The 24155-nt window shown below is 44.4% G+C and overlaps 1 protein-coding gene across 4 annotated transcripts in view; it reads left to right on the top strand.

The window, feature by feature from the left end:
* BCAS3 (BCAS3 microtubule associated cell migration factor) overlaps positions 1 to 24155 on the top strand; it is a 745665-nt gene that overhangs the window by 104508 nt on the left and 617002 nt on the right. For all 4 annotated transcript variants that reach the window (XM_055001162.1, XM_055001161.1, XM_055001160.1 and 1 more), the window contains exons 8-9: positions 9617 to 9724; positions 14417 to 14493. In XM_055001162.1, the coding sequence (XP_054857137.1) occupies positions 9617 to 9724; positions 14417 to 14493 (185 nt within the window). The remainder of the gene's footprint in view (positions 1 to 9616; positions 9725 to 14416; positions 14494 to 24155) is intronic.

The raw sequence follows: 24155 nt of genomic DNA, 5'->3' as shown, positions 1-24155 counted from the left end.
AGCCAGCCTGGTAGCTTTTCCCATCCACTGCTTAAAGGGTCATCAAGCACTCTTTCACCTATAGTCTACCCCAGATAGGACCCATCAAACTTCTTCTGACTTTGTCCAACCTCTGGACAACCCATTAAATTAATTGTGAAGATGTCAGCTTGTCTCAGGAAGCATTTTGCTCTATAACTGGACTCCCTGGCCACCGGTGAGTGCGTGTGTGTATCTTGGGTCCCATCCATACACCCCTAAATCTGTTTGGATCTCTTCTCTTTCTCGTGAAATGCTGCTCATTTTGTTGCTGTCTTCATGGACCTCTATCTTTGAGACTGATAACTACTGCTCTCCCTGAAACTGCTTTCTCCCCCTTTCCTCCCTGATTTTCTTAGTTGCCCTTGTATGTGTGCTGTGCGTGGCTTTCTGTACATTTGCCTTTTATTTCTCTTTAGTAAAAAAAAACCCTTTCTGGTTGAACATCTGCCTGACTTATTTGAAAGTTCTCTAAGGTAATACTCTCCGTAAACATAGATGGAGAATCCCACTTACCCCTCTCGTTTGTCTCCTTAAAGCTAATTCCCCCGATTGGGTAACAACATGGTCATTAATGAGAGTGTCTTGAGTTTCTCATGTAACATTTTGTTTTGTTAATTCATCTGATTAATATTACTGCTACCAGCACAATTGAGTCAGCATGTTGCTGTGATTGAATTGTCACTCTAGGACTGGAAAGACCTGGATTCAAATCCTTATTTGATCATGAAGCTCACTGGGTGACCTTCGGTCAGTCACTTATTTTTTCAGCCTCATCTACCTCATTGGATGCTTGTGACTTGTGAGGATAAAACAGAGAAAAGGGAGAGCCAACTGCATGATCATCAGCTCCCTGGAGGAATGCTTAGGTAAAAAGGCAATAGCTGCGTAGTGGGTAGAGAGATCTGGAGTCTTTAACCACCAGAAATGAACAGCTAAGTGTTTATTGTACTCAGACTCGAGTGCCTCCATCCTACTAAGCAAATCCATCAGTCAAAACTAAGTGCATTATTTTCAGTGGAAAAGACTCAAAAGGTCCTATTTTACTTCCCTGTTGAAATCACTGGGGCTTAGATGTGCTTGACTTTGGGATGTACCCTAAGTTTGTTACTGCTATTTTCAGATGTTTTTGCACTGTATGTTTTTTAAAAATATTTGAAAACCAAAGCTTACTCATCTGGGATCTTCAGAACCAGATATTGAGGCTCTGACAGTTTTGAACCAACTGGTCTTCTGCCCAATAATAATCTTTTGCCTTTAGCCTTTTCAAGTACATTCAGCTCCATGGTTTCCCAGTGTCCTCATGGCAACACAGACGGGCAGCTGTCTGAGAGAGCCAGATTGCTGTATAGCTGTATGTTTTCCTGTCTGGCTGGTGGAGACTGGCCAATTTCAAATGTTGTCGCTGATTGAATAAACTATGCAATGGGTTTGCTGCATGATTAACGTTGCTCGCTCTCCCTGCACAAGCGTTAACCCTTGTTTGGGATTATTCTTTCACTCTCAATTTGGATTGTGTGTGAAACTAAGCAAGATGCTCAAAAGGCAAAGTGGCCAAGATCCATGGCTGTCTGGTAAATGCCAGAACCAGTGCTAGAATTATGAGTGTCCTTGGGTGAGATATATTCAGTGTAGGGTTCCTGACTTGGGAAATTTCTACAGATTTGGGGTTGGAGTCTGGCGACGGCAAGGTTTGGGGAGGGGCCTCAGTGGGATATTATGCCATAGAGTCCGCTCCCCAAAGCGGCCATTTCCTCCAGGGGAACTGAACTCTGTAGTCAGGAGACAAGTTGTAATTCTGGGATTCAGTGACTTGCATCCAAAAGCAAAGCATAAACAGGCAGGGTCGACAGACAAAGAGAAGTCTTTTATGCACACACACACACACCCCACCCATCCCAGCCCTCAGTGCTTTCCATCCGTAATACTTGTCTGATATTCTTTCTAGTGTTCTCTGTGAGTCGCTTGCTCAGTGTGCTCATTTATGAGATGGGATCTCTCCCTTTGTATTGGGTTCCTGGAGAAGCTGGAAGTTTGCACAAGGTGGTTGCTCTCCTGGCATCTACGAAGCAGTCCTAGCCTCGCACATATTACGGGGAACGTGGGGCTGCTGTCAGATGTGGCAGACTTGCACTGAGTTCTCTCTCTCCTATAATTTCTGGGTTAGCTTATTTCTGCCATGGTATTATAATGTGCCTTCTCTACCCCTCATCACTGCCTACTGCTGGTGTGGGTGGTGAAATCTATATCACAATGAAATCAGGAAATGGGATACTAGATGTTTCGGAGGGGAATGGGAGACGTTAGGGTTTCCATTTTCAAAAGTAGTTTTGTGTTGTTTGTAAAGTTTTTGCCCTGAGAGAGAGGGAACAAAGTGGAGTGAGGAGGAGCCGGGCCCAGCATGCTGAAGTACAAACTACATGATACATGTGGCATGTGTTGGGCTGGAGCCCCCAACCTCAGTTGCGGTCATATGTGAGTTCAGAGTCCTAATCTTTCCAAGTACTCTGGGCCTGGGGCCTAAATGGGTTAGGCGTGTGGCATGGGGGAGGGGAAAAGAGGCTTCAGACTTCCTTCCCATGCTATCATGTCACATGTATTGTCTAGAAAGATTTGAATGAGCTCTGACTCTCGAAAGCTCATACCCTGGAAATCTACTTGGTCTCTAAGGTGCTACTGGACTCAAATCTTGATCTTCTACTGCAGACTAACACGGCTACTCACATGAATTTATGTATTGTCTAGTTGGGTCATTTCAGAGCCAATAAACCAGTTGTATTTCTCTCCCATATCTGTTTTCTAATTCTCTTAGGAAAAATACTATATCTTGTCGCACATATCTATGATTGAAGCACATATTTCCAAGCACTTCACAATTTGCATTAATGTCGCAGGCTGGGCCAGGGCAGCGTAAGCTGTGCTGTCAGAGCATGGAGTGAGGCCGGCCTGGGTGTCCAAGTCCATTCTGAGGTCAGGGCCCAGAGTCAAGAGCTGTCTATAGTCTGGTCCAAGGGTAGATCCAAATAGCAAGCCTGGACATCTGAAGGTCAGTCACTGGCAGGTTCAAGGGCCCGATGTAGGCAGAGTCAAGGAACGGAGGGTCACAGGAGACAAGGCAGGGTCCAATGTAGTGGTTGCAGTGGCAGAGAGATTCTGATTGGTTGCTTCTACGCCTAATGGCCCCTGTGGACTGGTTTTATAGCCAGGTGCTAGAAGGGCATGCTTACAGCCAGCTGCTTGGGAATTATCCTGTAGCAACTCATCTGGCTATCTGCAAGCAGCTGGTGTAGGGCCAGGGGGCATGCATTCTGTCGCATCTCCTGTAGCTCTGTTCTTCACCTCCGTCTGCGGGGCTCTAAGGGTGAGGGCGATCCTGGAGGGCTGAAGATGACTGGCTGAGCTTCACCTGTTGGGTCGGAGCTAGGGGGTGTTGGCAGCTCTGCCCTCGTTGCTGGCTGTGAGCTCTGATCATCCTACAGCATCTCTTCTTGCTTGCCGGCTTCTGCTGGATCAGAACTGACTACACAGGGCTCCTCTTCTCCTGAGGACTCCTCGCTATCACGGAGCCCTGGCTGGCCCACAAGAATTAAGTTTTAGAAGGTTTCCGTTTTCTGTCACAGTCTGTGTACCTGCTTTTGGAAATTATTTTGGTCCCCATCTCCACACCATAGCACTCTGCAGTTTAGGACATACTTGCTAAACATCATGAAAGGTGTCCTGTGTACAATCACCTGCTGCCATTTCAAGTGAAATTAGCAGAGAGTGTTTCTTCGGAATATTTCCCCCCTGCACATACAGCCCCACAACAGGGCAGAAAACGTCCTCCTGGAGCTGTGTTGGTTTGGGAAAGTGGTGTGGGAGGAGGCTGAAGTCCTTCTCCCACATGCCACAATATTGTTCAGAACCAGGCCCTACAGCACATAAAGAAGTAAGTTTCCTGCAGCTGCTGTCTAGCTGCAGGGAGTGCAAGTCAGGTCAGGAGAAACCAAACCAAACTCATGGAGAAGTGCCTCATGTAGTTAAGGTCTTGGTTGTAGCAAAAACAGGCAGGTAATAAGCTTGTACTTTGATTCCTGGTAACTCTTCCTGATAATCAAGCTTCAGATTGTATACTCCTTGGGGCAGGGATGTCATTTTTAGGCTGTGAAAGAACATATGCATGTATAGCAGGGTGTGTAATCTTGGTATGGGATTGGGTGTGTGTGTGTGAGATTTTTACTGATTTGGTAAAACCTGTCTTTCCCAGATCACCATAGAGAATCCTGGATCCAATCCAGGTACCCAGATTTAGACCCCCGAGTTAATCGGGGTAAATTTGGGAAACTAGGGTGGCTATTTTCTTTGCTTTTTCTGTGCAAAGAAACAGACTTTCCTGCCTTTTTTGAAGGGGAGGGGTCATTTTTCAGCCAAACTCCACCAAATTTTCTGGAAACTACTCCTGACTGTCCTCTAAAAGTCCCCAAAGTTTCATGGAGATTGCACCCTGGGGTCCAGTTCTGTAGGCCCCCAAGTCAGGTGCCCTCAACCACTCTCCATTATTCCCTAGAGGGAAAACTCTCTGGGGGCTATCTGGGGGGGGGTGACTGGGGGTGGCATTTCTCAAGCAAACTCCACCAAATTTGCAGGGAACCTACTCCTGACTGTTGTATAAAGACCATCCAAGTTTCAAAGAAGCTGACTCCCACTGCAGAAACACACTTGGCCAAGGCTGCCATGGCAAGGCACACTCCCAAATGCAAGCTCCACACACAGAAAGCCTTGGAGTTTGGTTGAAAAGTGACGCAGCCCCTGGATAGCCCCTGGAGAGTTTTCTCCATAGGGAATAATGGATGAAATAACCCGGATTTCTCTGATCTGTCTGAACTGGATCAGAGAATCTTTGCTGGATATTGGGAATCCTGGATGTTTTTGGGATCCCCAAAACCCTGATAGCAAATATTAAAATGCATCAAAAATCTGGAGCTTTTGGGGAAAGGGTTGATTTTAAAAGTCCAAATAAGTAATGATTACAAAAAGAATTCAATGAATATGCCAATGAGATGCTAGGCTTTAAGTATATCATATTTGTCTGGCTACTTTTCCAACAATTTTTTTGGGGGGTGGGGTCTTGGATTACTTTAAGGATGTTTAATTTGCTTGTCACATTTTTATCCTATCCTCTTCTAAAAAACATGGAGTGTCACCCATGTTTATTTCTCTCCAGTTTTAAATTCACAGCAACATTGTGAAGTGGGTGAGACTGAGAGGTAATGTCTGGCCAGAGATCACTCAGTGAGCTTCATAGTGAATGGGAATTTGAACCCAAGTCTTCTCTGTGCCACAGCTGCACCACACTACCAATGTAATAGTGGGTTCAAGTGCATTGCCAGAATATGGTAGATAAATGCTGTAAGTAAGCAAATGAAAGTCACACAGGTACCTTTTACATAAGCAGCAGATGGTCCAAGGATTTCCAGGATGAATGTTTCACCTTGGAAAAGACCTTCCCAGTCAATAGAAAGCTAGCATATCAAGGGGATGGCTAGGCTCTGACTCCAAACTTGGACTGAAATTGCATGAGCATCATAAAGAAGTGCAGTTACAGATCAGCTTCCCTGCATGTCCATCAGTCTGCTAAAAAACTCAGTGCAAGCGGCGCCCTGTTTTTCATGGTTGCTCAGCAGCAGACAGAAAAGGGCCAAAAATCGCTGCTAAGTAGCATGTGTGAATGTGGTCCTTTCCCCCACCTGTCATTCTATTTGTTTTTTAATACATGGAGAAGCATCACCCGTGTGGTCCCACTTACGATCCGCAGTCTGAAGTAGCCCATACTCTGTTCTACCACATCAGCAACGGTTTCTGTGAACTTAGCCACAGTTGAACATCCCTTTTCTTATTTTTTTTTTAAAAATGCCTCTTAATATATATTTACTCAGCTGGCCATTTTGTGCAACTCTCCATGGGCTGTTCTTAGAACAGCCAACTCTTGAATGCACTCTTGGAGGGGGTGGGGAGAAAAAAAGGTGTTACAGGAATGACCTGCCAGATCAAAGCTGCTCTGCATCTTTTTGCAAAATGGTGCCCACTGCTGTCCCTTTAGCTTCTTGGTCTGTACTATGTACTCCACATGTTGATAGAAAGCTGGCTTTTTCTAAAGAACAGCTGGTGAGCCTTATTTATATTAAAATGATAAAAGTGGCACATGCTGCATATGATTTTTGTTGTTGTTAAAGCAAATAAGGGGTTTGTTAATACTGACTATGGCTTCTTTGTACTTGGATGACATGAACAGCTGTGCGTTCAGCTGTTTGTCTGTTAAGACAGGAATATCCATTCCAGCAACGTGTGTGTTTTGCAGGGAAATCTCAAGATCCTTGGCCACCCAACATCCTGCTGTCCATGTGTCAAAACACTGAGGCAAAAACTACATGTTAGGGAGACTGCTTGGATCCAGCTGAAATAGCAGCCTTGTGTCTCCTCTTTTGTCCCATCCTCCTAGAATGTCTAGTAAACTAAAATGTGTGATGTGATATCGCATTTCTTAATTTCTCTACCCCGCCCATCCTACAACTATTTAATGAGCTGCCATTTGGGGGTGGGAGGGGAAGCAGTCACAACAAGATCAAGTCCATGTGAATCCAGACAAGATGGAGGTCATGCTAGTCGGCAAGATTAAGGTACTGTAGGGTATATTACTGCCCACTTTTGTTAAGGCACAGTTATCTTTGACTGGAGCGTTCTTAGATCCTGGTCTTCTGATGGGGAGAGAGATTAATGTAGCAGCTAAAAACACATTCCGCTCTCTGCTTTGGTGCCCCCCCCTTCACTGATCTGGCCACTCTGATCCATGCTAAGGCTGTACTTGGAGCTGCCCTTGAAGGTGATCCAGAAACTTAAGCTACTGTAAAAGGTTGTGGCTCATTTACCGACTGGTCTTATTATTCCAGTGTTAAAAGTATCACATCAACAGCCTAACTGATACAGGGTCAGTTAGGCTAGTTACAACCCATAAAATCTTGCCTGGACTAGGACCTACATATCTTCGGCACTCATACTCCTGGGCATACTCCTGGGCAACAGCTACACTCATCAGACCTACTTCGATGTAGTGATCCAGTTTGGTGTCGTGGTTAAGAGCGGCAGGACTCTAATCTGGAGAACCAGGTTTGATTCCCCACTCCTCTGCTTGAAGCCAGCTGGGTGACCTTGGGCCAGTCACAGCTGTCTCAGAGCTCTCTCAGCCCCATCCACCTCACAGGGTGATTCTTTTGAGGATAGTAATAACACACTTCATAAACCGCTCTGAATGGGCGTTAAGTTGTCCTGAAGGGAGGAATATAAATCAAATATTAACAGTGTCGTTATGCAAACAGACAAGATCGGCACCCGACTGCTCTGGAGCTTTTTGCCAGGGTGATTCACTTACAATGGCATGGCCTTCCTGTGCCAGTTAGAGGAGTGCTCCCATATTATTAGTATTTCAATGGCAGCGCAAGGCAGGATTATCTAGATGTCCCTTTCAGTAGATAAAGGGTTTCTGTTAGTCTGAAGTTGTTTTAATCTGTGTAGGTATCAGTTTTTTTTCTTTATTTATTTATGTTATTTATTGTCTACCTTTCTTACTGAAATGCAAGGCAATGTGTCAATACAGTCAGTAGAATGATACATCTAATAAGCAATATAATAGAACTAGGATTAGAGAAATATGAAACAAAAAATATTAGACATGAAAGCAGAAAGTAAGACAAAAACAATGCAGTAAGAGCAGGATAATACATACAGCAAATGAATAATACGCCCGTTATATACACAGTGGTATCTGTTCTGCTGTAGTTTTAAATATTGTGGTATCCTCCTGACCTTGAGTCCTTTTTAGTAAAAAGGCTAAAAGTAAAACAGAATCACAGGTAAATAAATGAGCTTCTTTTTTACTCCCTGTTTCTTACTTTATACTGCGCCTTCTACCCTAGTGGAGACCCAGAGCAGCTTGCTTCATTCCCCTTTCCATTTTATCCTCACAACAACCCTGTGATGTAGGTTAGGCCGAGGGCGTGCCACTGGTCTAAGGCTACCCAGCAAGATTTCCATGGCTGAGTGGGATTTTGAACAGAATCTGGTCAGACATATTTTACACCATATATTTATGTATAAATGTATACATGTTGTATAAATATGTATTTATTTGTTTCTTAAGAAACAACACATGTGGAACTCTCAGGGGTTAGAGGGACTGGATATTTGCAGGTGTTGTTGCTTCTTTGTAGCAGCCACAGAGGAAATAGCATCTCTTCCCAGGAAGTGTGCCATTGAATACTGGGTTCTGGTATAGGGTTGCCAACTCCTGGTTGGGAAATTTCTGGAGATTTGGAGATAGAGCCTGGGGAGGGCAGGGTTTGGGGAAGGGAGGGAAGGTACCTTGGGGATTATAGTGCCATAGGATCCACCTTCCAAAGCAGCAATTTTCTCTATGGGAACTGACACCTATCCTTTTCGTTCCAGAAGATCTCCAGGCCCCACCTAGTGGTTGGCAGGCCTACCCTGTAAGGTGTGTTTGTTCCAGGCTAGTCATCTTCAACTTTGCAGGTTGCTGAACCTTGGAAGCTGCAGCTAGTCCATAAAAATAGGAACAGATTTTCCCTGGTGGGAACAGGTGCAAACACAGTTTATTGCCATAAAACAATCTGATGAAGGATGTTTGACTCTCAAGAACTTGTACCCTGGAAACCTCTTGTTGGTCTTGAAGGTGCTTGAATCTTGTACTGCAGGCCAACATGGCGGCTGCCCACCTAAAACTGCCATAAAGCCAGTTTTTAATCATTTTTACAGCTTTGTAGCTTGATAGACCCCAGGCTCAACTCCTCGGGGCCAGAAGAGCCCGCAAATCAGTGGAGGGGCTGTCTCTGCAGTTTGGCATGTTTGCCACTGGTCAGTATCTGCGTTCTTCCTGCAGCTCCTTCTAACCCTCTCCTTTGGAAGGAAGAGCCTGAAACTCAGGCCGAAGCACCAGTGGCCAGGCTCCGACCAGAAGACAACTCCGTATCTTCACCTGCTCCCTCCTAATCTGTTGTGCCTCTTGTCCTGGGTTTTGATTTTAAGGTGCTTTGAACACCAAAAGCTAAGTAGAAATATAAAAAATAAAGCCCGGAATTTTTAAATGCGTTCAAGTAAATCACCACAGCCAGGACTGAGTATACTCACTGCTAAAAACCTTAAAATTCTGCGCTACTTGATGCTGAATCCAGTGATCATGTATATATTTTATAAATGAAGCAAATCTATATGGTCTGCCTTACTTAACTTATTCTCAATTTTTACTATTATAAACGTGTTCCAGACTTGCTAGTCATCGGAAAGAACATGGGCCCCCGCCTCCCCCCCCACTGTAAATCATCTTCTCTCTGGCTTATATGCTTATCACATACTTTTGAGCTCATCTAAAGATCTTAGAAATTTCTTTACAAACGAATGGTGGGATTCTTGGAAGACTAGATCCTGCATATTTTACTGCCATATGATATGCTTTCCTGTAGAATCATGTTATTCCTATAGCCTGACCCAAGGCAATAGTATGCTCTAGATTTGCAGTAGGTGAAGTCTATTTTCTGTGATTTTTTTCCAGTACCAGCCCCCCCTACTGCTGCGTAGACCTCCACTCTTTGCGTACTGGAGAAATGGTCAAATCCATACAGTTCAAAACTCCTATTTATGATCTCCACTGCAACAAAAGGTACGTGTTACTATTTGGATTTCTTTTCCATCCAGTCCTCAGGGTGGCAATATGTTTATAGCACTTCTGTATTTATTAATTGATATCCCATCTTGTTTCCATCATGGAAGTTAAGGTGGTATACATAAAGGTTCCCAAGAGATCTCCCACTGAGGGATAGGCCAGTCCCAGACTTAATGAGTTTCAGCAACATTACTGCATCGAGTGCCCCCCAACCATACCCTGAGACCTTGGCTGTGTTCTTAGTAGGTTTGCCAATTTCCAGGTGGCGGAGAACAACAAAGGGCAGCCCCGGTACCAAAATATAGCGAAACAACAAACCGGGACTCCACAGTATTATAAGCCAAAATGTAATCTAATTTTCTGTATTATAAAGTGCAAAGGTGCTATAAATATAGACATAAATACAGAACAAGTTATACAAAATCATCTAGAAGTGCATCAATACAAAGTCTAAACATTTACAAATATATCACAATACTTTTGCTGTCCGGAATAATCAAAAAAATTTTCTTTAAAGTGCCAGTTGCCAATATTTTGCATAGAGCCGGTAGGTAGGGAGTTGTGCACGGTGCTATTTATTCACAGTCCATAAAATTGGATGTAGTTAGACGAACGCCGACGGGGATTTGCAGGCAAATATCATTAACCCGTTTCGTGAGTAACACGACTCACTTCCTCCTGGGCGTGAAGCAATTCGGACTGGTCATAAGTATGTTACAAGCACAAAGGCATGTCCGTGAATCACGACCCTGTGGAGCGGTAGGAGAGTATGCCTTTGTGCTCGTAACATACTTATGACCAGTCCGAATTGCTTCACGCCCAGGAGGAAGTGAGTCGTGTTACTCACGAAACGGGTTAATGATATTTGCCTGCAAACCCCCGTCGGCGTTCGTCTAACTACATCCAATTTTATGGACTGTGAATAAATAGCACCGTGCACAACTCCCTACCTACCGGCTCTATGCAAAATATTGGCAACTGGCACTTTAAAGAAAATTTTTTTGATTATTCCGGACAGCAAAAGTATTGTGATATATTTGTAAATGTTTGGACTTTGTATTGATGCACTTCTAGATGATTTTGTATAACTTGTTCTGTATTTATGTCTATATTTATAGCACCTTTGCACTTTATAATACAGAAAATTAGATTACATTTTAATTTCCAGGTGGCGCCTGGAGATCTCCCAAAATCCCAACTGATTTCCAAACCGAACAGAGCAGTTCCCCGAGAAAAAGTGGCCACTTTGGAGGGTGGACTTCATGGCTTTATACCTAGCCAAGGTCCCTCTGCTCCCCAAACCCTAATCTCCCCAGGCACCACCCCCTAATCTCCAGGAATTCCCCAAACCCAGAGTTTGCTTCAGATGAAAGACTCATCTGGAGCTCTCCTGTGACTGCCTAGGGCAAGAGATTAGATCTAGATTAGATTATTGCAATGCACTTTATATGGGGTTGCACTTGAAAAGTGTTCGGAAACATCACTTGGTACAGAATGCTGCAGGCAGGATGCTGACTGTAGTGGGTCGTAGGGACCATATCACTTCAGTCTTAGCCCATATACCCTTACTCCCAACTTGTTTCTGGACACAATTCGAGGTGCTGGTTTTGACCTATGTGGTCTGGGACCTGCATACCTGAAGGATTGCTTACTCTGTTACGAACATACCTGACCATTGCGGTCAACTTCTGAGGCCCCGGTTTGGGTTCCCCTCCCCTTCTGCGATCAGGTGGGTGGCAATCCAGGAGAGGGCCTTCTCTGCCATGGCGCCAGAAATCTGGAACTCTCTCCCCAGGGATACTCGGCAGCCCTGTTCTGCTGCCATCTTCCACCAGTGGGAGAAGATGTTTCTGTTTTGTCTGGCGTTCCCTTATTGTCTGCTTCCTCCTTGCCCTCCATTTTAATTTGTTGCTTTTATGTTTTTGTATGTTTATTTTAGCTTTGGTTTTAATTGTTTTTAACAAATCCTCCCATGAGGATTTGGAGGGTCCATGCAAGCTGGTCTGCGACCCAGTGTGATCTCTGCTCACCTGCTTGCTGTGGCGTGGGAGATTATTGACATTGGTTCCAGGCAGCATTCCCTGCCCTTTGCAAGAAGAGGGTGCTGTTCACATGCAAGCCTTAATCTAGTGTTGGGCTCTCAGAGTTCTGAAGACCAGAGGGGGGAAGAGGGAGATTGTGCAGCAGTGAGTGTGCGGCAGGCTGTTGGTGGGAAGGAGCGTGGCTGTGAGTGACAAAGCGCCATGTGAAAACCTGAAGCCAGCCTTGTTCAGACCTTTCTTTGGTGTTACCCTGCTTGTATTACCATTCTAAAATGGGTTCCCAATTACTGGAAAATTGCTGTCCTCGTGAATTCTTGCTGCTTGTTTTTTGTCATTGCACTTCTCATCTCGGTAATCATTTAAAGTGATTTATTATATAAACCCTATTTCCCCCCCCTTTCCTCTTTAATTCCATTGCATGGAGGGGTGGGGACATTTTCAGCAAATAAAGCACCATTGTTATGTCTAGCAGATTTATAATAAAAAAAACCCCACCAATGTGATTATTTTTGAGGATGAAACACTTTTTTAGATTAATGTGCTGTGCGCCAGCACATTTTATCGGATTTTACTTTGAGTCACCAGGGAGAGTGAATTATTTTTAAAATGTAAATTACAGGAGGTGTATCATGGTTGTTGGTGGAGGGTTGTAATACCGCATCATGGGAAGAACGGTTCATGAAGCAGACCCTGCTTCCGTTGTTCCCCATGAAGAAGAAATTTCTGCTGAGCATTTCTTCAATTCAGCCAACATGTTTAAATTATTCCTGCTGCTCTTAATATTTGCTTCCTTCTTTATGATACTGCTTAACTGAAGGGTCTCCTCATGTGTCATGAAGAAATTGGAGTTTCTTTGTAATTAATTGGGAGCCTCTTTTATTCTCAGGTTCATACCCTAGTTTTCTCTCTCCTTGTATGCAGAAGTGCTATTGAAGCCTGCTTAGCTGGTCTAACTCCAGTTGGCGGCAACATTCAGTTTAGACACCTTAACAAAATGGGTGTTGCTTCTTGCTTGGCAACTGGGATTCTAATCTTTAATTCTAGTTTAGAATCCCAGTGTGTTTGTTTAGACCTTTTTTTTTCTTTGCCTTTTATCGAAACCATACTCAAAGTGAGTTCCAATTATAGTAAAAACCAATGAAAAGTAAGATTGCAAACTCCAGCCTGGGAAATTTCTGGAGGTTTGGGGGTGGTGCCTATGTAGGGGGGACTTTGGGAAGGATTTCATCTAGTATTCATGGTATACCATAGAATTTTCCCTGTGAAGCTGCCATTTTCTCCAGGTCAACTGATCGCTGTATTTGGAACATTAGGGGTAGTTCTAGGAGAACTCCAGGCCTTACCTGGAAGTTGTGACCATAGGTAAAACTAACAATGTAATTGGTGGCAGTGTCAAAAGACCTCCTGAATAATTCTGCCTTGAACAATCTGTGGAATCTCAACAAAGTGGAAGCCTTCCTAACAACTTTAGGGTGACTGGTCCCTAAAATCAGAGCAGTTGTTGAAAAAGCCCTCGATCCTGGTTACTGGGAAAGCAGCAAGTCCTAATTTGTTAAATGTGCTTGAATTGATTGTCACAGCCAATTGGAGTTAGACCAAAGACTTCCTAAATCAGGCAGTTGTGAATTGCAGTTCTGCGCTCAAGAGGAAAAGGGAACAAGCACACGAGCCCAAGAATAAAGCTGGCTCCCGCTCTTCCTAAAGGAACTCCAGTTTGATGGTTGTTGGGGGTTTTCCGGGCTGTATTGCCGTGGTCTTGGCATTGTAGTTCCTGACGTTTCGCCAGCAGCTGTGGCTGGCATCTTCAGAGGTGTAGCACCACTTTTGGTGCTACACCTCTGAAGATGCCAGCCACAGCTGCTGGCGAAACGTCAGGAACTACAATGCCAAGACCACGGCAATACAGCCCGGAAAACCCCCAACAACCATCGTTCTCCGGCCGTGAAAGCCTTCGACAATACATCGAACTCCAGTTTCTTTGTGACATCCAACTATGCCTTCACTTAACCAATATCATAAAGGAGGAACAAAATACCAACAAGAGCAGTGAAGAGAGGAGGGAAGGGCCTGAGGACTTGAGCCTCATTCCTAGTTACAAATTTGACATCTGAAAACAACATGAGGCTAAACATGCACAACGCTGTAATTCCCGTTTGCTATTTTCCATCACATCTCGTTACTTTTAGTTGATGTGATTCTTTTTTCTGTGGCATTAGTCTTTTTTTACACGTCACTTTTTTCAGGCACAGTTCTTTCCTATGCGGGAGGCCTACTGTGAGTAGGGAAATTCTTATGGATTAGGAGGGGAGGGAGCCTGAGTAAAGATGTGATGTCATACAGTCTGCCTCCTGAAGCTGCCATTTCCTCCAGGGGAACTGATCTCTGTGGTCTGGAGATCAGGTGTAATTCTGGCAGAAGTTCAGGCCCCACCTTGAGATTGGCAGCCTGTGTGGCACAACATCACCCTGTGTGTTTTCTTCACACCACTGGCCGTTGAGAGTGAACCCATGTCATATGTGCTGGAGTTTCACTGTGCTTTGCAGGCATGTGGGAAAACTTTGCTCATGACTGCAGTTTTCAGCAGCAGCCTTGTGACTTCCACGATATCTCCTCCTGCCCTTAAATATGTATCATTTTTCTGTTTCAGGATCCTTGTTGTCGTCTTGCAGGAAAAAATTGCTGCCTTTGACAGCTGCACATTCACCAAAAAGTTCTTTGTTACAAGTAAGTATTCTGTTGGTTTCCATTTCCATGCTCTCCTTCCTCTGGATAGTGAATGAATTGGTTATTGACTCCTTTAGAAATCAAGTATTGTTGGTTACCGTCACTTCCGTGGGGGCTTGACTTGCAAGTTGTTGTCAGTGTGCTGTATATCGGAGGGAAAAAATCCCACTGAAATGTACGAGTGTTCCGTTATATTCTGACACAGTATGTTTTGATTTCACTGAGAATTTGCACAGGATAAAGTTGCTTTAAAGCCCTTATAACCTAGTCACCAACTACAACAGGGTGGTGTAACGGTTGGACAGAATTAGGCCCTTGTGAGTCTATGGAAATTTTAGAAGGGTAGATCTCTGCATTACAAATCTTAGATTGGCACTGAGGAGATTTCAGTTCAAGTCCTGTCTCACCCATGAGTCTTTGTGGATGACCTTGGGCCGGTCATGCTCTCTCTGTCTGACCTACCCTTTGTGGCTTCTGAGCGTGGGAAACAAGGAAAACTCCTGTGCTGATCTGGGCCTCTTGGAAGAAGGTGGGGATAAAAATGTAAAGAAAACTGATCTGTGGAAGCAGCTACTCCCACTCCCGTGCTTCAGGATCTAGAATGGAGCCCTTTTTTTCTAGCCACCTTGAGTTTCAGAGGCGAGGCAGCGACTGCTAATAGCAGGGCCTTTTCAGTGGTGTCTTGTAGAAAATCTTCTCGTCAGAAATCTTCATGGTTGGCCATTCTAAAAACTTTTCCTTCCAGACAAGCCCGCTGGGACTTGTTGTAAATGTTGCCATTTAATTTATTCTGACTTGAGATGTTGCTGGCTTGCTCTTTATTTTATCTCCAGTGTTTCCAATCGGTGGTTCCCAAACTGAGTGTAAAAGAGGTGTGCTTCTTGAGTATATCCATCACTATAGGACTCTTGGGGTGGGAGGACTGCGTGCACCAATGAGTCTCCTCCCAACATTATACTGCGAAGGACTAAGGAGACACGTCGATTCTGTGATGTGGTGCAGAATACCTCACAGGTGTGGGGGAATCCCAGTAGCACCTGCACGGCTCAGAAAACATAGCTCCATCTCTGAGCCAGGACTGACGGATTTGGCAATGAGGAAGGGGAGACATTCGAAAGAAAAATGTACTGGGCTGTCCTGCAGCAGCAAGGAGACTGCCTGCACATTGTTCTTGGGAGTCGGTTAAGAAAATTATACAGGTTCATATAATGTCTAGAAAAGCAAGTGTCCACTTTTAATCCCAAACCTACTATGCCCTGGGTATCTGAATTTACTCTGAGCCCCTTTGAGGACTCAGTTTGAAAAGTGGGCTGGAAATTGATAAATAAATGTCTGTGCTCTGCCCTGGCCATGGCTGGTGAAGCCCTGGATCGGGGCTGATGGTGGCAGCAGGGACAGCGTGACTCTAGCAGGCAGGTATGGTGCAACCGATTGTCTTGCTGGGAATACTTGTTGCAGGGAACATGCAGTGCCAGTGGATTTACAAGCGGCAGGCCTGCACGTGTGGCAGCACAGACACAATTTAGGAGCCAGGGTTCAGCAAGGCCTGCCAGCAGGTATTGAAAACGGGCCATGTGGTGCCAAGGAAGGCTTCCTACTGGTTCAAGCTAAGGCAAGATGGAGTAGAGGTAACAGGGTCACAGGAATCCCCTTTCCTCTGGAATCCAGGGCCAGCGGGATAACAGAAGTGCTCATATGCAAGGATGCGCCAGGGAGACAACCCTATTCTCCATTATGGAAGCAAGTAAGTGCCTGTCTCCAAAGAGAGGGGAGAACCCTTATAATAAATTAAGCCTGAGCACAGGAGTCAGCTGAACCAGGGCAGTGGTGGAGACGGCAAGCAAACAACAGAATGCAAGGACGAGGGAGATTGACATTGGCCCTGCCCAAAAGTGCCCGCTTTGCTTTTGCAAGCAGAGGTTTGTCTGTTTTGTGCCCAGATGTTAAATGTAAACTCTTCCAATCTTTTGAAGAGGCTATCCTTGATGTATATTTATTTTTTTTCCTCCTCAAAGGATGCTCGAATCTGAGCTTGCGCTAGAAAGAGGTTTTTCTCCTTAAAAGGAAAGCTGTAGCCAAGCTTGCTGAAAACTGAATGGGAAAAAATTGCTTTCAATTTAGTGGATCTTTGCATTACAACATTCTGAATTTGCATCTGCATGCTTTAAAACTGGAGGCAGCTTCTTTGCTTTAAAATGGGGGCAAAATAACATTGTTTGTAGAGTGATCTTAAAGTTACCAATAGGTGTCAGTTTCTCCCCACAACATAGCCTTCTCATTCCGAGGAATCTGTTAGAAGCCTTGATTTGAAGGCACCGGATAGCTCTTTTGTAGAGGCTGCTATTTATTTGTTTGTGTATTCATTTATTTGGATTCATGTGAAATCAGACTTGCCCAGGGCAGTTCCTTTCCTGACACCCTTATTTTCCTGTATGAGCTTATTGAACTAATTTTAAGTAAGATGAATGGAAGTTGAGAGTCTGTGCTCGGGAGCATGGGGGTGGGAGAAGATGAAGGAGACAACGGTTGCGGTCCATGGGGAAGGGAGGGGATAAGAGAGGGACAGTGAGGGGGAAGTGGCTCCTCCCAACTTAAATCACTCATCGTTCTGCCCGTTATATTTAAAAGTATTTACATTGGTAAATGCTTGTTAAATTTCTTATTGGAAAAGCCTGTTCAAAAAAGAGACAGGGAAGATTCCAGCCAGCCTTTCTGTGGCTGAAAAAAGAAAGGGGGGTCTCCTTTAACTACTGAAAAAGGCTATGTTGGGGATCACTGGACCTGCATGTACATATGGGATATTGGACCTGCATCCCGTATGGGATGGAGCTGAAGTACAGAGGTGAATTGGGCCAGATTCAGCAAAAAGCTTCCTGGATCCAACCCAAGGAGAGGAAATAGAAATTTCCTGAACAGTTGGAATGGAAAGTCTGTGAATAAGCCCAGTATCAAAATTAAAATTGGTGTGGCTAAATTTAATCAGCTTAGGAAAGATTCATCTGCCAAGATTTTACCTTTTAATTTGAGACCATCATAAAATTTTCAGGTTATATTTGAATGAATGTGAGTTTTTTACACATTCGTAATTGAAATACTGTGGTTACCTTGGAACTGTATGAGAGCTTCCATTCAGGAGCTCAGCTGATTTTTGTGGCCTTCTACAGTCTGCTTTCAAGGGCCAGTTTACGCTGTTAGACCGATAACACTGCGAATCCCCACGAGTTTCCGTTGTTTGGTATGGTGACTAGCCTTCCAAGTTCTTTTGCTTGCTTCAGCCCTAGATCGCACTCTGGAAATGTTTTCCTTGCCCTCAGGACATATCAGATGCTCAGGTGTGATTCTGATGTATGTCCAAGTATTGATATTCATAGTCACCTTACTGAGAAATGGAAACCTGTTGGTTTGAACTGGTTTTACTTCACCATTAAGGTGAGGGGTTGCCTGCTTTGGGGACTGGGGTTTAAGCTTTGAGATAGGTGACTGTAATCTGATGTGGTGACAGACACAAACGTCAGTGTAGGGGATAGAGCACTGGGCTTGGATTGAGGAGACCCTGGTTCGACCGCCTTCTTATCCATATAGTTTACTGGAAGATCTTGAGCCAGTCGTCCTCTCTCAAGCTAACCAACCCCAACAGGGCTCTCATGAGAATACTATGGGAGGGGGTAACCATGTGCATAATCCCAAAAGGATTATGTATCTTGGTGGGATAAAGCAAATAAGGAGTTTGTTAATACTGACTATGGCTTCTTTGTACTTGGATGACATGAACATGAATGCAAGAGATTTGTCCCAGTGAGATGAGCATTTCATCAGCAAGGTACTCTATTGGGTCCCCCCTTCTCCTGCTCATACCACTCCACGAGGCCTACTTTTGCTTTAAAATAAAAGTTTAAATGTGTGCTAGAAGATGAGTTATTTTTTCCCTTTGGAAATAAATGAGGGAATTAACATTGTGATACGGCATCATCTTTGTGTCCAATAATGAGGGATGGCCTGTTTTTTTCCCCTGACTCTTGTCATCCTCATGTTGATGTGTTCTTAGTCTCAACGGAGGAAAGCAATGATTGAAGCCATTACCTGGCACCAAGTCTCTATTGATGCAGTGCCATTGAGTCCCCAAAGAGGCTCTTTTCTTGAAGAATTTATTCAGTGTGCTTACTCTGTCCTATATTAAAAACGATGATTCTGCCCTTGATAGATCTAATTGTACAGACCCATTACTTATTTATAGACGATAATGCAGGATTGGTGCTGATTTTTATTTTTGGGTAGGACATTGCAAGGCCCTCTTCCCAGGCCAGAACTCTGCATGTGGCATCTGATTTCCACCCCCACCCCCCACCCCCCAAAAGATTCTTGTTCTCGGTTTCTTTTTTCGCTGTTGTGCTGCTTACTTTTCCATAGGGATTCCAATAAAGAAATCACAGTAGGCCAACATATACCCACTGATAACTTCATATGAAGCTAGCTTATACGAGGGCAGACCATTGGTTCATCCAGCTACTCTGACTGGCAGTGGGAATTCAGGTAGAGAAAAAGTATTTCCTAACACTTGGTACCTGAGATATAGGGCTGCCAACCTCCAGGTGGGGTCCAGAGGTCTCCCGGAATTACAACTAATCTCCAGAATACAGAGATCAGTTCCCTTGGAGAACATGGCATCTTCAGAGGGCAAACTCTATGGTACACCATGTATTGTAAGTGAAATCCCTCCCTAAATTTCTCCCTTCACAGGCATTACCCCCAAATCTCTAGGAATTTCCCAGGCCAGAATTGGCAACCTTACTGAAATCTTTTAACTGAAGGTGCTGGGGATTGAACTTGGGGCCTTCTGTATGTGAAGCATGTGCTTTCCTGCTGAGCCACGACTCCACCAACATTCTGGTCCCCTTTTAACTTTCCCAAGTCTTTGATCAGAGCAACTCAGGGGATTTTCTCTTGGGGCTGACTATAGACTTCCTTCATGTTCACCGTTGGCCAATGGGGACCCAAAGCAGCGTACCTTGTTCTCCTGTCCTCCATTTTATCCTCACAACTAGGGTTGCCAGGTGTCTGGTTTTCACCTGGACAGTCCAGTATTTTCTTGGACTGTCCAGGGTAAATAGACTCAAAATACTGGACTCCTGGGGAAGGGACGAGAAAAGGAGGACGGGAAGGGAAAGGCGAGGAAAGGGAGGGAGTGGCACTGCATGGAGGAAGCTGGCCTACTCGTTGCCATGGAACAGGTGGGAATGGACTTGGCCAGGGGGCCAGCGCTGCTCAATACCCAAAGCAGTTGTACCTTTTAAAGATGTGTGTTTACACTGGTCCCCAGTGGTCAGTTTGGAAGCTGGAGTCCAGCTCATTCTGAGGAGCGGGACAGGAGGAAAATGGCTCCACTTTAAAACCTCTTGCATAAGCAACATTTTCACATTCCGTACCTTTTCTTTGCTTCTTCTCTATTTCTTCCATTTGCAAGTCTTCTTCCATTATTTCCTTGGGCCCACTGTGGGTTACAGCCTCTAGCTATGGGGAGGTTCTAAACTAGGAAACTTTGGTGAGGTGAGTTGCAATCCTGTTCCCTGAAGTGCTGCCTCAAGACCTGTGACTTTTCCTGCAGAGACACTGTGCCTTAACCAGCCCATCTCATGCACGATGGGTTGCTCCTTTTTCCTGCAAATGTACAAGCTTTAACAGGCTTTGTCAGTACTTGCCATAATTCCCTGAGCTTGGCTGCCTGGTTATGTATCTACCTCATGCAGTACTTCAGCAGGCTGAGGCTCTTAGGAACATCTGCCATGCTGCTTTAACCCCCTTTGGAGGCCTAATCTTCCTTCAAGCAAGCATGCAGCCCCTTTTCAAGACTTGACCCTTCCACTCTTGGAGAGCCACATCCTTGGATTTGAAAGGCTCCTCTAGAGAGTGTGCTAGCTACTCCCTTTTTAATAACTGAGCAATTGGATTATATGCTCGTTGATGCCTTTTATGAAAGAAAGATGTACCACTTCAGCTTGTTGGTATGCTCAGAAGTAAAACTGTGATGGAGACAACATGGCTTGCCTTTAAACTTGGTCTGGCTCACTGGAGTGAATGCTCTTGTAGCTTCCTAAGGCAGCCCTGCCTTTGAGGAGAGAGCTGCTTTAAATTCCACTTGCCCTATTCGTTTTGACTTTTAAAGGGCTTTGTCAGCAGCAACCAAGCAATTAGAAGAAGTGCATGCACAGAGCAACCTACCTGGTTTTAACACACTTTCTAGAGGTGGAAATGCCCCTGTGGCATTTCTGCTGCATTTCCCAAAGCGCTTCTTAGCTCTCAGTGCTGTTTAGCGGTTCTCAAAGCTTTGATAGCTGAGGGATGCTTCTGAATTCAAATTGGAGGCATGCTTCACTCACACCCTGAAAAAAGTCTGTTCTTAGAAGGTGCAACTGCAGAAATGGCTGGGCTTCAGAGGAGACCCCCCCCCCCGCCTCCGAGTCTATCGCCTGTTCAACAGTGCAGAATTTTATCACATTTCCTGCCCACTTCCTGCAGAAGCTTGGAATAGTATGATCCTGACAGTTCTGCTGTCATAGAATGGACTTTGGAGATCTGCTCAGGAGGACAGTAATTCTCAAGTTGTGCCTGTTGCAAGAAATTAAGTAAATAAAGGCTCTGTGTTTCCAAACTTCCCGTGCGTGGAAGAGGCTGCCCTGGAGTTTTTGCAAGATTTAGTGCTCTGTCCAGGCCTCTTTCCACCTAGACTGCACTAGAGGTGGGCAATTCTACTATACTGAATTGTACAATCACTGGATTCCTCCAGCTGCAGAAATGAAGCCAAATAACCAGCCCTTTGAGGAAGCATGCCCAGAATTGTGATTCACAAGAAACGTGGGTGGGCCTCCTCTGAGGGTAGGCAGTTTCACTCCCTAAAAGCATGTCTGTCGAGGAGCATCTACCGTTTTTGGTTTGGAAAGCATGAACCTCTTCTGTCAGAAGTTGGGGCAAATACTGAGAGGGGCTCCTCAGTGTGTACAGAAAACCACTGTACTATCCAAGTGATAGAATGCTGTATAAAATATAGTGCCACTCCAAGGCTTTATGGCTAACTAGGGATTAACCCAGAGGTCATAGGTGAAGAATACTTTGGTAGGAATACATTCTTGGAGGTATGTTTTTAATTACAGGTACACTTCACAGATAATGCTTCCCATTTGATCAAGGGCATCTACATCTGCAAGTGGCGTTTGTGTGAAAGTTTGAATAAAGCAAAACAGCACGATGAGAGAGAGAGAGTTGGCCTTTGCTCCCTCAATACCTTGTAAGAAAGCTGATCCTGGCACCCTTATGCGTTTCTCTACCCCTTCCCCAATCTACATCATTTTTGTTGCTAGTGTGAATAAGGAAAGACACCACAGGGCGACTTCGGGACACAGCTGAAGTTGTGCTTCACTTTATGGAACTCTCCAAAGGACTGTTGTTTTCATTGGTAGCCATGTATTTCTTGTACTGTCCAGTTGTCCACCTGACCATATTGTGCCCAGAGTTGTTCTCATGTTGTTAGAACCTCTGTCAGAGCCCTGGAGAGGTCAAGGGTGGCTCTAAACTGGAGGAAGTCTAAGAACAATGGACGGTGGTATGGGCTGAGAGAGTTGTGGCATTTCTGTAGGGGTTTTCATCTCAAAGGAGAATCTGTAAACACTGTTGTAAACTATATTACTTCATATTCTTTTATAAACAAGTTTAATTTTTAAGGGGGTGAGGAACAAACAAAATATTATTTGAAAGGACTCAAATGATTTGTTGTCATCTTCTGGAAATAAACAATGCCATACAACAAAGTGTTCCCTCCTATCCTTTATTTACTCTTCATTCCCACCCTACGCTCCTGTTTGTCTCAATTTGTTACCATTTTGGTTGGGATTATCTAGCTGCAGGCTGGTGAATTCTTAAGAGGAAAAGAAATGTCTTTGATCTTTTCTTTGTGTACATCTGTATGCAAAGTGTTTCTTTTTCATTCTCATGGGATTCCATAAACTGTCATAGTTCGGCACAAACTATTTGTTATGTGGGAGAGCCCGATCTTTTATGGGCCCACAGCTCAGTGACTGAGGGTATGTTTTGCATCCAGAAGGCTGTGTCCTGTAAAATGACACTTGAACCGAGTTCTTGGATTCCCTTCATTCTACCTTCCTATTCACCAAGAGGTGGTCCTGTTTCTCCCTTCGTATCAGTGGTAGAACATGCATGTGCTTTGCATGTAGGTGCTTTGGATGCAGAAAATCTCAAGTTCAGCCCTTACCATTGCCATGAACCCCCCCCCCCAAAAGATCTGGGTAGCAAAATTGGAAAAATAGATATTAATTTGCCTGGGACCTTGGAGAGCTGCTTCTAATCTGCAGAGACAGTACTTGGCTAGGTGGCCTAAGGGTCCAACTTGGTATAAGGCAGCTTTGCATACTGGTAAGAAATGGCTTGCTGGATCCTCCTCATCCAGCATTCTGTCTCCATCGGTGGCCAGTTGGATGTCCTCAAGAAGATCATAAACAGGCTGTGGACGTGATAGCCGCCTGGTTGTTTGTCCTATGCGTCTGATGTTCAGTGGTATGCTAATAGCTGTAGATGCTCCCACCCTTCATATATTAGTCTAACCTTTTTGAAAAGCCATCTAAAAGTTTTCCATCACCACCTCATAGTTCATGCTCTAAATGCAAAGTTCTCAAATGGGAAATTATCTCCATAAGGCCCCCTCTGATTCTAGGACTCTAAATAAACCATGGTATTTTAAATTTTATTTTACTTTTCATTTATATTCCACTCTTCTCCCTCATGGGGAGCCAAAGTGGCTTACATCATTTCCCTCTCCTCCATTTTATCTTCACAACAACCCTGAGGTTGGGCTAAGAGTATATGATCGCCCAATGAGCTTCCGTGCAGAGTGGGGAATTGAACCTGGGTCTCCCAGATCCTAGTCTGAATGTCAGTCCCTGACAATTAGGTCTCTTCAAGTTCTCCACAGTTAGCACACAGGTGTTCCAGTTGAAGCAACTTTATTAGAGATCCATTCAGTCCAAGGTGTTCACACAAAAGTAGCAATTGGCAGAAGTGACAATTCAAACAAAGGTATTACTGATTATAGGGAACCTTCCCGCCCTTTGGGTCCGTTGACATTCTGGTGCGAAAACCCAAAGAAGTTACATGGGAACTGATTAGTTTAGGCTAGACAGAATACAAAATGAAATCATCCTAGTCTCTGAGAAAAGATACGCAGCTTGCATCCAAGGACACTTGCTACGAAAGTGAAAGTAAATATTTTTAACAGATAACGGAGAGGCCTCAGCGGCTCTTCTGTACATTTCATGTTAGCAGTTTACACACACTCAGATGATAGAACAATATACAACTTTGGCAAACAGTTATGATCAGCACAAAATGCAAAACACAATATTGGCAGGTATGCTGGCATACATGACACTGACACTTTAACCTCTACAGCACACACTGATAAGCATGACGTTTGTGACTAGCATGCTAATCTGAGTTCTCAGCATTAGAATTAGGTCATGAAGCAATATACCTTTTCCTCTTCCTCTGCATATTTAGAGCATGCCATAGACTGGAAAAATGCTTCTGCAGCAGCCTTTTCTGTCAATCACAGTGCCACATTTTGTTACCATGGTCAAAGGAATGTCTACAAAATGAGG

The sequence above is a fragment of the Eublepharis macularius genome, chromosome 17 (genome assembly GCF_028583425.1).
Source record: "Eublepharis macularius isolate TG4126 chromosome 17, MPM_Emac_v1.0, whole genome shotgun sequence".
In the NCBI taxonomy this organism is placed as follows: domain Eukaryota; kingdom Metazoa; phylum Chordata; class Lepidosauria; order Squamata; family Eublepharidae; genus Eublepharis; species Eublepharis macularius.
This window is presented reverse-complemented; position numbering and strand designations above follow the sequence as displayed.